This window comes from Pelobates fuscus, chromosome 8 (assembly GCF_036172605.1).
Source record: "Pelobates fuscus isolate aPelFus1 chromosome 8, aPelFus1.pri, whole genome shotgun sequence".
In the NCBI taxonomy this organism is placed as follows: domain Eukaryota; kingdom Metazoa; phylum Chordata; class Amphibia; order Anura; family Pelobatidae; genus Pelobates; species Pelobates fuscus.
Window position 1 is genome coordinate 148,444,086 of NC_086324.1, and position 12,616 is coordinate 148,456,701.

Genomic DNA, 12,616 nt, shown 5'->3' on the forward strand with positions numbered 1-12,616 from the left:
CTCTAGTGGCTGTCTCATTGACAGCCGCTAGAGGCGCTTCCGCGCTTCTCACTGTGACGACACCAGCGTCCATTGGAAAGCATTGAGACTGCTTTTCTATGGACTGGCTGAATGCGCGCGGCTCATGCCGCACATGCGCATTCAGCCGATGTCGGGGAAAGGAGGAGGAGAGTCCCCAGCACCGAGGGAGCCCGACTCTGGAAAAAAAGGTAAGGGATTAACCCCTTCCTCACCCTAGAGCCCGACCGGTGGGGGGCCAGAGGGTGAGGGGGACCCAAGGACCCTATAGAGCCAGGAAAACAAGTATGTTTTCCTAGCACTATAGTGGCCCTTTAATGTGTTTAAGAAACATGTGCACTTACTATTACTGTCGCCATTGGTGACCAAAGGTGGTAGTTTAGTATTGTTTGTAGAAGATGTATCGGTGCTGTTGCTCAGGTGAGGGCGCCATTTGGGTGGCTCGGTGTCACTGGACGGACCTTCATCCTGCCATTTCAGCTTAGGTTGGGGCCAGTCACTAATCAAATCCACTTTAGCAGGGAGAAGTTTTTTTCTTGAAGGCGTTGTGGTGGACGCTGCTGATTGAGCGGATGAGAGGGTTAAGAAATAGAGAATAGAACAGTTAAAAATAATGCAAATTAATTCACATTTTACAAGTCCTTATAGCTTTACGATGAAACTTGTACATAAAAATGAAGACCTGTCATGATATCATGCAGAAAACAAAAATCCAGTCACTATATAGCAAGGATGAGATCATGCAAAAAGGTAGACAGGCAGGCGTCAAAGTGCAATGGCAAGTTTGACGCAAAATCTGTAGGGCTTATCCTATAAGCTGTGACTTGTGTCAAAATGAAAACAGAATTCACAGACTTAATTGGCCTACAATTTGCAGTTCCTTTTTCAATTTCCCAACTGTCCCTGATTTACTGGAATAATCCAACTTAAAGTTTTCAAGAAGTCAGTAATAAAATCTGAACCAATCAAAATTGAGAGCGCTGTAGCTTTAAGAAGTTGCATATATAAATGCACACACTGTTTAAGAAAAATACATGCTGTGGTTCATTCAGAGATGTTCATTCACGATGTACTAAAACAAGTCATTATTGCAATATATTTCCACTATCTTACATTTCCTCTCCAATGTTTTTATGGTTAAACTAGGAAAAGGTTAATCACATTTGGAATTCTACTACTTTTAATTTCAATAAAAGGAAAGATAAAACCATAAATAAGCAAATAGACTGAAGGACTGCCAAGACAGGGAGATAGGAGGCAGACAGGAAGATAGACACAAAACATGTACGTGAAGTGAAACAGTTTTTTTTTTTACAACACTTTACATGTTGGCACACGTATCTCCTAGAAGATAGTCATCACTGGATGTTCGGCATGTATCAACTGGTAAATGAAAACTTTTAGAAAATTTTGACTTTAAAAGCTGGCGTTTGGTGTGGGTTTAAGATTTTTTTTACTGTGTATGGATCTTACCAGTATACATATTGTGATGTCAAGGTACACACCCATGCAGTAACACAATGCACAGGTGCACACGACACTGGGATGGAACATGCAAAATCACACATCCACAAACAGAAACTATATAACTTTAAACGTCCCAAGCGAAACAAAAACTCTCACCACAAGCGCCTTAGAGAGACGGATGTATAGTCCAAAGTGCTTATGAATTTCCAGTGTCCTCTTTTAGGACCGGGTTTGAGAAGATATTAAGAAAAACACATATATAATAAATTTACATAAAGAACAATATGTGTCTAAGCAAATATTTCCTTGCAAGACACAAAAAAAAAAAAAACACAAAAAAAAACAAATACATATACTAGATTGAAGACTAAATGCTAGCTAGGCATGTAACACCCAAAATGAAGTATTATACGGAAAATGAGTGTCCGTGAGTGGACAACAGATTTCTAAAATAAAAGGCAAAAAGGAGAAGAACACAAATATATACAGGTCAGGTTTTTCAGGTGGACTTTCCCATCCTAAAATTTACACAAATAGTTTTAACGCTCCACACCCCCCAATCGCTCACTTAAGAAAAACACCCTAAAGCAGGGGTCTCAAACTACTGGCCAATGGGCCATTTGCAGCTCCCTAACCTTCTCACTGGCATAGGGGGAAGCTGTGGGCACCTCAATTGTAAGGTGGTCTGGTAAAACACCGTACAGCTGGTAACCATTGGTTCATACGAACCTGCAAAACTGGTGATTAACGGCCCCTGATAAACCAACTCAGCTAAATGCTACTAGACACTGGTACTCCAACACTAACTGTTCACAGGAGATTTTTGAAAACAGCAAATCAAAGATCCGCTGCAAAGAAGCTAAACGACACCGAAAAGAAATATTCACCTTGGACAAAGAACACTAAAAGCAGACGTTTGGAATATGTCAGGAGGAGCAAAAATCGGAAAGGAATCCAAATGCTAAATATTTGTTTCCATCAAGCTTGATAGTTGAAACCAGATGTATAGAGGCAGATATGAAACTGGGCAGTGGAGTGTCCCTTTAAGCCCATGACATGGGCTGATCGTAAGAGATCGTGGATTGACAGTAAGGTTCAGGTCGTGTCAGCAACTCCGCTAACTCTGACCACTCACTGGATGAGCATGTATTGTACTCAGAGTATGTCTAATAATGAAGCGGCTTTGTGAAAAGAGTTGTCTACACTAGGGAGGAGGGAGGGGGGTTCACCGGAAAAATCTGCTAAACTTTTTTCTGTACACGTTTGTGTCTTGAGTGTGCATGGAGTGTCCCTTTAACCATCCGACATAAAATATATTGTTTTAAAGTGAAAGAAAAACCCCAAGTAGTATGCAGATAAACCTGCTGTAATACTTGTTTAACAGCGTTATTAAAATTAGAACTGCAGGTGCTGGGTGTAGGTATACTTTCAGTATTTGGTGGCTGTGTGAACTCTGCTATACGGTTTGGACCTATCACACCAGTGTCCACAGAAGTTCCATTACCCTACCAGATACTTAACTAGACTTGAGTTTCTGTAGGGGACTCACCTTTAGTTTCCATAAATCATCCAATAAACTGTATTTATTTAATCTATTTACAAGTGGCTTCACAAATCAAAGTGTCAATCACTGCCCTGAAAACCAGTTTGTGCCTTAAGGACAGATTATGCAAAAGTTCTAGAGTTGAATAACTGCAAATTACTAAACGAGCAAACGATTTAGATCAACCTGTTCTGAATAAAAAGATATACTTAAGAAGTGCAGAACCTTTTATATCAATCAAAAAAATACATATACAGTTACCTTTCTCTTCCTTTTTGTCTTCTTGATGTGATTCAGCAGGAGAAGCAGGTCGTTGATTAGACTTGTGGTCTTTTCCGGATGCCGGTAGGTTTGGAGTGATGGTCACAATAACTGTAGGAGCTAAAAACATACAACACTTTAATTCCCAACTGTCAATACGAACACACTGCGCATTACTGGACCAGGTGGAGATCCTCGTCAATATTTCTCTAAATCAAGTCCCAAAAATCCAACAACATTCCAGGTTTTATTCATTCAATACTTTTATTCCTTAAAGGGACACTATGGTAACCAGAACAACTGCAGCTTAATGCAGTTTTTCTGGTGAGTATAATCATTATATGCAGGCATTTTCATGCAAACATTGCCTTCAGAGAAAAGGCAGTATTTACATTGCCCCTAGGGACACCTCCAAGTGGCCACTCCTCCGATGGTCACTGGAGGTGCTTCCTGGGGCAGTGCTGCACAGTAGGCAGCACTGTCGTTCAGCGTCTCCACGCTCTGCATGGGGACACGTAATTTTCCTCATTCAATGCATCGCTACGAGGAGGTGCGGATTGGTTAAAATTGTGTTTTGCCCCACACCCTTGCCAATATTAGCCAATCCAATTCTTTCCCCAAGGTAAAGCATTGGATTGGCAAAAAAAAAAAAAATCGACAATTCTGATGTCACCAAGGGGGCGGGGTTAGTGCCGGCAGACCGGCGCAGCGCTGAATAGAAGGTGAGTTTTAATTCCTTTTAAGGGGTATAAGGTGGGGGGCAAGCCACCTAAATAGTGGGTTTAGCACTATAAGTCAGGAATACATGTTTGTGTTCCTGACTCTATAGGGTTCCTTTAAGAACATATACGAGAACCCCTTTTTTTTTAACATTTATTTTTGTGTACCAATAAACATTGTTCCAACTGCAATCTAGAAATGCCCAGTGTGTTCCAGGCTATCTTGGACTGGATTTTAAATATTATTTTCTTAGCATTACAAAGAAAATCTGTTCAGGAAGTAAATCTTTAACACAGTCATTTACTAAAGTCTCTTACCGAATTTTTGTTTAAAGTTAGTTATAAACAGCAGCTGGCACCTTTCCTTGTGCACAACCGTTCCATTTTTATCTACAGTAGTAAATGATATTGAAGGGTTTACTGGGATTGCCTGTACAGGGAAATGAAAATATACCTTCTTTTTGTGTCTGACCAGAAAGTAAAAATGCGATCTTTACAGATTTACAAATACAGCCAATTTGGAAAAAAAAAATCTCTAAATGAGCAAAGTTGCTCCACAACTCTGAAATTAACTTAGAATTCCGAGCATTTTAATAAATAACTACAGGCATTTGTACTATAGATTAATTACCTTTCTCAACACCTTTGGCCACCTGGCTTGTTGATGTAGGTGTTGCAATGAGCTGAGAAGGTTTGTTCTCTTTCCCAGGTGAGTTTGTGTTGATGGTCACAGTGACTGTTGAATTGATTGAAACTGGCTTCTTTTGCGATGTTTTGTCTTCAACGCGGAGATGCGATTTTTCCTTTTCAAGTTGTGCCCTGTGGGGAAGGGGAGAAACCTCAGGTTAAGATTCATCTCTCACTCCTGAACATAGAATTTCGAAACACAAAACAAATTGCAAAAAAAAATACAGTACAAAATAGCAGATCTTAAAAATTCTCCAACTCGGCGACCATCACAAATTGGATATTTTAGCCTAACGTGCTAGTTTTCAATCTACAACAATTCCCTATTTAGTGTATAAACCTCTTTCTTTGTTCTTTAACTGCACACCTGGTGACAGGTGACTTGGATGCACCTTATATAAACGCTTCTATGGTCTGCCAAAGTAGCAGATTCGTTTTAATGTCCAGTGACACAGACATCAACAAGGAAGCACATCTGATTGGTACTTGCCCAGGACTCCCTGTCTTCAATGCCCAACTCTCACACTGGGGATAATAAAAATAAAAGCAGCTTAAACACAGCATCTGCCTAACCTCATAATTTGGAAAATAAGTAATCATATAAAATAAACATTTTATATTCTGCCTCATGGATACAATTTTGTTTCTACACATTCATCAGAGGAAATGTTCGTTCCAAATGCACTCTGTACAGGCACTAAACAAGAAACCTTTGGTCATGTATACAAGTCTGGTGGGTATCTGAAGAAGAATTCTTATTGAGGACACTTCTACCGCGATTACCGGTACCTGATCTACTAAAGCAGTAAAGAACCCATTACTAGAATTATAATTTTTTTATTAATAAATATAACAGTGCTATCTATAAAAAAAGTATTTTATTTTTTTTTACATTTTTTTTTAACTTAATATGGAGGTCTATACATTAATAAATGTATTTCTTTTTTTTATTTCCTTCTCCTACTTCTGGAACATTTATCCAAAGGTCTTTGATTGGCTGTATTTGTTCCACCACTGGAAGATGACAAACAGCCGCTCAACACGCAGGGAATATTTCCAGGGGTACCATAGGGGTTACTAATCCAGAGGTCCTGGGACCAGGGCCAGATTAAGAGCCCAGTGGGCCTGGTGCTGACAATTATGACGGGCCTAATTACAGAATCATATCGCCAAAAACAGTAAAACACTCCCAAGCGTCATGTATCTGATGGAGATGGTGCTGGAGAGAAAGAAACAAGCAGCTATAAGAAAACACATGCCCTAGGCTAATCTCTCTAATTTATGTTTTCATCTTTCAAGTAAATCCATAACCCCTAACAACAGTGTCCAGTCAAGCAGGAAGTCAATGGGCAGGCTAAAAGGGTGTGCCACTGACGCAAATCACGTAACCTGCCAAAAGGGGCGAAAATGCCGAAAAGGAGGACATGTCTGCCCGAACAATTAGAAGGCCAGCCTGGCATGAATGCATGTCAGGCTGCCTGCCAATCATGCAGCTGGCCAACTAAGGGCATACTATGCAGACCTGAGCTTGGCATAAATGCATCTAATGATGCGCTTGCTCAACGCTTTCTAAGGACTGTCCCCTAGCACTCGCTGGTCCACTTGTCTCCTTACCTTCTTACTAGCAGGCAGAAGCTCCTGGTATATAGTCTGGGACAGAGAAAAGGTGTATGTAGTGAGTGTAGAAGAAAGGGAACATGCCACAGTGTTAGAGAGACCAAAGTCAGCATTACCTTAAAGGATCACTATAGGGTCAGGAACACAAACATGAATTCATGACCCTATAGTGTTAACACCACCATCTAGCCCCCCTGGGCCCATCATGCCTCCATAAATATAGCAAAATCTTACTATATTCAATCCTGAAGCTGTAACTCTGCATGCTGTTTGCCTCAGAAAAAAGCAGTCTGCTGACATCATTAGAAGTGGTGGCCTGATCCAGTCACAGTGCTTCCCCATAGGATTGGCTGAGACTGACAAAGAGTCAGGTCAGAGCCAGCATGATTCAAACACAGCCCTTGCCAATCAGCATCTCCTTAGAGAGATGAATTGAATTAATGATACTCTATGAGGAAAGTTCAGTGTCTGCATGCAGAGGGAGGAGACACTGAATGTTTAGATGCATTTTAGGCAGCAATGACCCAGGAAGGATCTCTAACAGCCATCTAAGGAGTGGCCAGTGAAGTTATCACTAGGCTGTAATGTAAACACTGCATTTTCTCTGAAAAGACAGTGTTTACAGCAAAAAGCCTGAAGGGGGTGATTCTACTCACCAGAACAAATTCAATAAGCTGTAGTTGTTCTGGTGACTATAGTGTCCCTTCAACTATACTGTCAGCCAGTCCACACAAGTTTTGTTCCCATACATCCCTCTTAAGTTTCCATACTTAAGTAAGAGTATGTGAAAAGTAGTTAGGGTTGCCACCTTTCTTGGAAAAACATACTGGCCTTGCTAATTTGCATAATTAAATATGTATGGGTGACATCACAAGATGATAATCACAAGGAGTGACATAAGAGAAAATGCTGTAAAGTCACCAAAAAACTACTTAGTTTGATTCTGCTTTATAGATGGATTCTATACACTGGGAGACTAGGGGTCACTGGGAGACTAGGGACACTGTGTCCCCATGTGTCTGTGTCATAATGTCTCCCAATGTCCCTTAGTGACTCAGTGTCTGCCATAATGTCTCCCACTGTCCCTTAGTGTCTCAGTGTATGTCTCCTTGCAGCCTTTCCCCCATCCCTTACTTCCTGTTGCTGTCTGCACTCTCTGTAGCCGCACCCCTGCAGATCAGTGAGTATAGATAGGCAGGGAGGGATATGCTGGAACTTCCTATCCCTGCCTGTCTCCACACACAGTGACCCCTACTGGCCAGTGCTGGTATTGCATAGTATTCTCTTGTTTATACTGAGAAAAATACCAGCATTTGTATTGCCAGTATCACTGCAATATTGGCACCAGCCAGGCAGCCTCAAATACTGGCTGTTCCAATAAAATAAAAGAAAGGTGGAATCCCTAAGAGTAGTGTGTGTGTGTGTGTGTGAAAAAAAAAAATTTAAAAAAAAATATTTTTTTTTTTTTTTTTTTTTTAAATCAATGGGCCTATTCCATGGGCCTGGGCCTGGAGCTGCAGCTCCATCAGCCCCTATGTTAATCCGGCCCTGCCTGGGACTTTCCCCAGACATGTGTGTAAATACATCTGTCACAACCCATATAAAACTCACTCCATCTGACATGTGGAATTTAAGCACAATGAGGAAAGGGGGAGTGAATAGTGGAGATCTGGAGTTAATCATACAATAGTTCACACAGACAATCCTATTTATGGAAATTCAAGCAGAAGAACTGGCCCGATGCCAAAATGTCAGTCTGGTTAGCAACAGGGACTGAACAAAATGAAATTATAAAATGAACACTTACAGGACAGTCACAGAAGGATAAAGAAAACACACATTTTACCCCACTGCCCTACCCCATAAAGAGGACTTCAAGAAGGACAGATTTTTTTGAAAAGTATTAAGTTGGAGAGATTGTATTGCAATAAGAAAAAGCATTGCCAATCCTTTTCTCCTTTAACTGCCCATATCTTGCAGCTATGTAGTGAATTAAAAATATATAAAAAAAAAAAAATCATGCAATCTAATGGTTTCATTTTAAAGTTATTTCACTAAAATATTTTAGGATTTGAGTTGAGGAATGTATCAGTTGAAATGTGCACGTAAACTTGTTCCGAATTTTTCCAAATCAGCACTTTTTCCTAAATTCAGAAATTTGCTTTTCACTCCGTAGAGTTGGGTGCTTTTTGTATAAACCTTGGAGTGTACCATTAGCTTGGTGGCTATGCCAGGTGAGAAACTGGCAAATAGATTACTCGCCATGTCACAGATTTGGTAGCCTTTTACTGTTGTGACACTAAATCCATTTCTGTGCCTGAAACATGTTTTATTTACTCCCTTCTACCAATAAATAGTTAGAATACATTGATTAAGAAGAAGGAAAAAAAATATCCGGGAGAGGACAATTGTGTACCTACCCCTCAATGGAGGGTCTTGTATTGACTGACTTCAACATAGATCTCCAGTCTTCTGGGGCTTCAGCCTTTGATACTTTGGAGCTGGGCATTTGAGCTGTAATGTGAAATCAATCTCATTAAAATAACAAAGAGAATTAAATTTAACACTAAGACACACTTCAAAGCTTTCACATAGAGAGAGGAGGAAAGGCAACTCTCTGATGGCGTCCAAAGACTTGCGTTAATGGAAAATTCAGCATTGGCTATGCTCATTTTATTTCCCTAGGGTATGCAGTAAGCTTAATCCTGACATGATGGCGAATAGAAAAAGGATACTCGCCTTTCGGGGGTGGATCATCTCCTTTCTGGACCTTCACAGTGCTGGACAAACCACTAGTGTTAGGAATAGAATTCTTTTCTGGAGTCGGGGTGGCTGCTCCTTTGGTAACGGTGACGGTTGGAGTGCTTTTGGGAGGCTCCGGATTGGATACAGTTGCAGGCATCTTACTCTTGCGTTCTTTCGGTACTGGTCTCTTGGGTTCCTCTTTCAGACCAGGCGGTTTCGATACACTTTGAGGAGTATCCATATTCCTACAAGGGGAGAACAGATTTAAGTCAAAATTAGCTCAGCAGATCAAGACATTGTTGTATAAAAACATATAATAAAAAAGACGAGCAAGGATTTATATATTAAGACATTTTTACAGGTTTTGCCAAAAGTTTTATTGGATGTTGTAAAACTATTCAACCAGCCTTTTATAAACCCTGGCAGTCTTCCAGATCACTGTATATGGCTGTGACAGTGGCGGATCCGGGGGGGTGGGGGGGAAACCGACGGTCTCCATCTCCCCTGCCCGCACATGCAGGCGCTAGCCCTGCAATGTGCCTGCGGACCGGGGAGGGAAATCAGAGATCTCCCTTCCCGGTCCGCAGGCACTATGCTGGCAGCCGGCAGGGAGGGACAGGGAGGAGAGAGGACCCGGGAGCTCTGCCTGTAGCTCCTCCGGGTCCTCCTCTCGCGAGCACGGAGCGTTGCCGCGGTTACCACGGCAACACTCCAAATCTCGCGAGAGTGAACTCTAGCCCTGGAGCGAGGGCTAGAGTTCACTCTCCCCACTGGGCCACCAATGAATCCCCCACCGGACCACCAGGGAAATGTCCCCCCCCTCCTCCTAGTAAAGGCAAGAAGGGAGGGGGGACATAATTAATATTTATTTTAATTAAATAAATAAAAAAATATATATATACATATATATATTTATATATATATATATATATATATATATATATATTATAAAATAAAATAAAAACCCTACCGTTATTACACACACACACACTCTACACACATACACTGCCCCCCCCCATACACACACACTGCCCCCCATACCCACACACTGCCCCCCCATACCCACACATTGACCCCCATACCCACACACTGCCCCCCACACACACATTGACCCCCCATACCCACACACTGCCCCAATACACAAACATTGCCCCCACACTACCCCCCAATACACACACATTGCCCCCCATACACACACACTACCCCCATACTGCCCCCATTACACACACATTGCCCCCCCATACACACACACACACACTGCTCCCCCATACACACACACACACTCTACACACATACACTACCCTCATACACACACACTGCAATACTCACACACACATACTGTCCCACACATACACTGCATCCCTGACTCGCACACTACAACCTTCACACACACACTGCTCACACACTGCCCCCCCTCACCCCCACACACTGCACCCCTTACACATTGCACCACTCACACACACACCAATGCTCCTATGCCCTACTACAGCCCCATTTCCCAGCAGACCTCAGGTAAGTTGTCAAACTGTTCTTAAACGGTTTGACTACTTACTCTGGGAGGGGGTCCCAGCACTATTGACACCATAACCACTACACTGAGCTGTAGTGGTTATTGTGTCTGGATTATTTCTTTAAATAATCTACAAGTTCCCCTCCAGAGATCAGGCTCTGGATCCGCCACTGGGCTGTGATCAGATCCAACGGATTACTTAACCAATTCTGCCTTATGACCTCTTAAATCTCCATATGTTGTATCCAAACTTGTGACTCAACTGCCCAAGTTATTGCTTTAGTATACAAGCACAAAACCTATTCTTGTTCAGGATGTTCAATAAAAGTGCAAAACACTAGGTTGCAAACCAACACACCTGGGGCTCAACTCCTGTTGTATAACTATATATTTATGAATTAAACAGTGAAAATTGAATCCTACGAGGGGGTAACATTAATTAAAAGGGGGAATATGGCAAAGTAACAGACTAAATGCCTTCCTACATTTAGGTTGTTTGTTTTGTTTCTTTTTAAACCAGGAGTTTACATCTATTTAAAAAAAAAAAAAAAGTAAATAAAAAAAAAAGTAAATAAAAAAAAACCTGTCAATAAAATAATAAAAAAAAACACAATTAGAAAAGCAAACAAACTAAAATATTAAAACCTCAGTGAGACCCAGAATAATGTATATCATTCTTAGCGATACTTTCACTTTGAAATATGCTAGAAAGACCAGGCACACCTGAAAACAATCACACAACATTTTTTATAATGTAGGCTTGAAAGTATATAGCCACACACCTCAAAGTTCAACAGAAAACATTTCCACTGTACACAAAATTTGTGAATGCTTAGGTAAATGTATAAAAAGAGAAAGTCGTGTTACGTGTTATAATTGGCTTCGTACAGTTATTAACACTTACTTCATTAACTCAAATCTTCATTTTTTTTTAATGATAATATTTCAAGTTCCACTTAACTGAAAAAGGGGACACTATAGTCACCAAAACAACTTTAGCTTAATGAAGCAGTTTTGGTGTATAGAACATGCCCCTGCAGCCTCACTGCTCAATTATCTGCCATTTAGGAGTTACATGACTTGGTTTATGCAGCCCTAGCCACACTTCCACTGGTTGTGACTTACACAGCCTCTCTACACACTTCCTGTAGAGAGAGATCTAATTTTTAAACTTCCTTTATTGCATGGTGTGTTTAACGTAGAATCTCTTATCTCTGCTCTGTTAACTGCCTGCTGGAGCCTTCGGTGTGTGATTGTAGTTCAATGAACAGAGGATATAATAACTTATAAAAGTTACCCTTTAAAATAAGTTTTGCTCCAATCGGACTGTCAAGTCCTCTAGAGACACTCTATGCAGAGGAATTAAGATACAGGGAGAGCAGAACAGGTCCACACGAGGTCCCTCTTCTCTTCACCCATAGCAACTACTGCACATGCACAGTGGTTGGTATGTCAACTACCTAGCAGATTTTGCTAGTGCTAGCTAGGGAGTATAGGAATGGAGGGACGTGAAGTCACTGCGTTTAGACGCCAACACGTTTGGAGGTGGTGTACACCCACCTCTTTACTGAGATCGTGGCAGGGGAGCGGAGGACCAGGTAAGGTGTGACAATTTACCTTAAGCTAAAGTTGTTTTGGTGAACATTACCATGTGGTAAGTCCTGCTAAAATGGTTCTAATTTGCAAATTAAAGGAACACTATAGTCACCTAAATTACTTTAGCTAAATAAAGCAGTTTTAGTGTATAGATCATTCCACTGCAATTTCACTGCTCAATTCACTGTCATTTAGGAGTTAAATTACTTTGTTTCTGTTTATGCAGCCCTAGCAACACCTCCCCTGGCTATGATTGACAGAGCCTGCATGAAAAAAAACTGGTTTCACTTTCAAACAGATGTAACAATTGTATCTCTTTCTCTGTAAATTGAACTTTAATCACATACAGGAGGCTCTTGCAGGGTCTAGCAAGCTATTAACATAGCAGGGGATAAGAAAATCTTAATTAAACAGAACTTGCAATAAAGAAAGCCTAAATAGGGCTCTCTTTAC

At 41.0% G+C, this 12,616-nt stretch overlaps 1 protein-coding gene across 3 annotated transcripts in view; it reads right to left on the reverse strand.

Annotated features, from left to right (window-relative positions):
- Nucleotides 1–12,616, reverse strand: part of MICALL2 (MICAL like 2) — a 53,127-nt gene that overhangs the window by 13,554 nt on the left and 26,957 nt on the right. For 2 of the 3 annotated variants that reach the window (XM_063430423.1, XM_063430421.1), the window contains exons 8-12: nt 9,052–9,302; nt 8,733–8,826; nt 4,640–4,827; nt 3,290–3,409; nt 363–578 (exon numbers count right to left, since the gene is read on the reverse strand). In XM_063430423.1, the coding sequence (XP_063286493.1) occupies nt 363–578; nt 3,290–3,409; nt 4,640–4,827; nt 8,733–8,826; nt 9,052–9,302 (869 nt within the window). The remainder of the gene's footprint in view (nt 1–362; nt 579–3,289; nt 3,410–4,639; nt 4,828–8,732; nt 8,827–9,051; nt 9,303–12,616) is intronic. The other variant, XM_063430424.1, reaches the window with a different exon arrangement.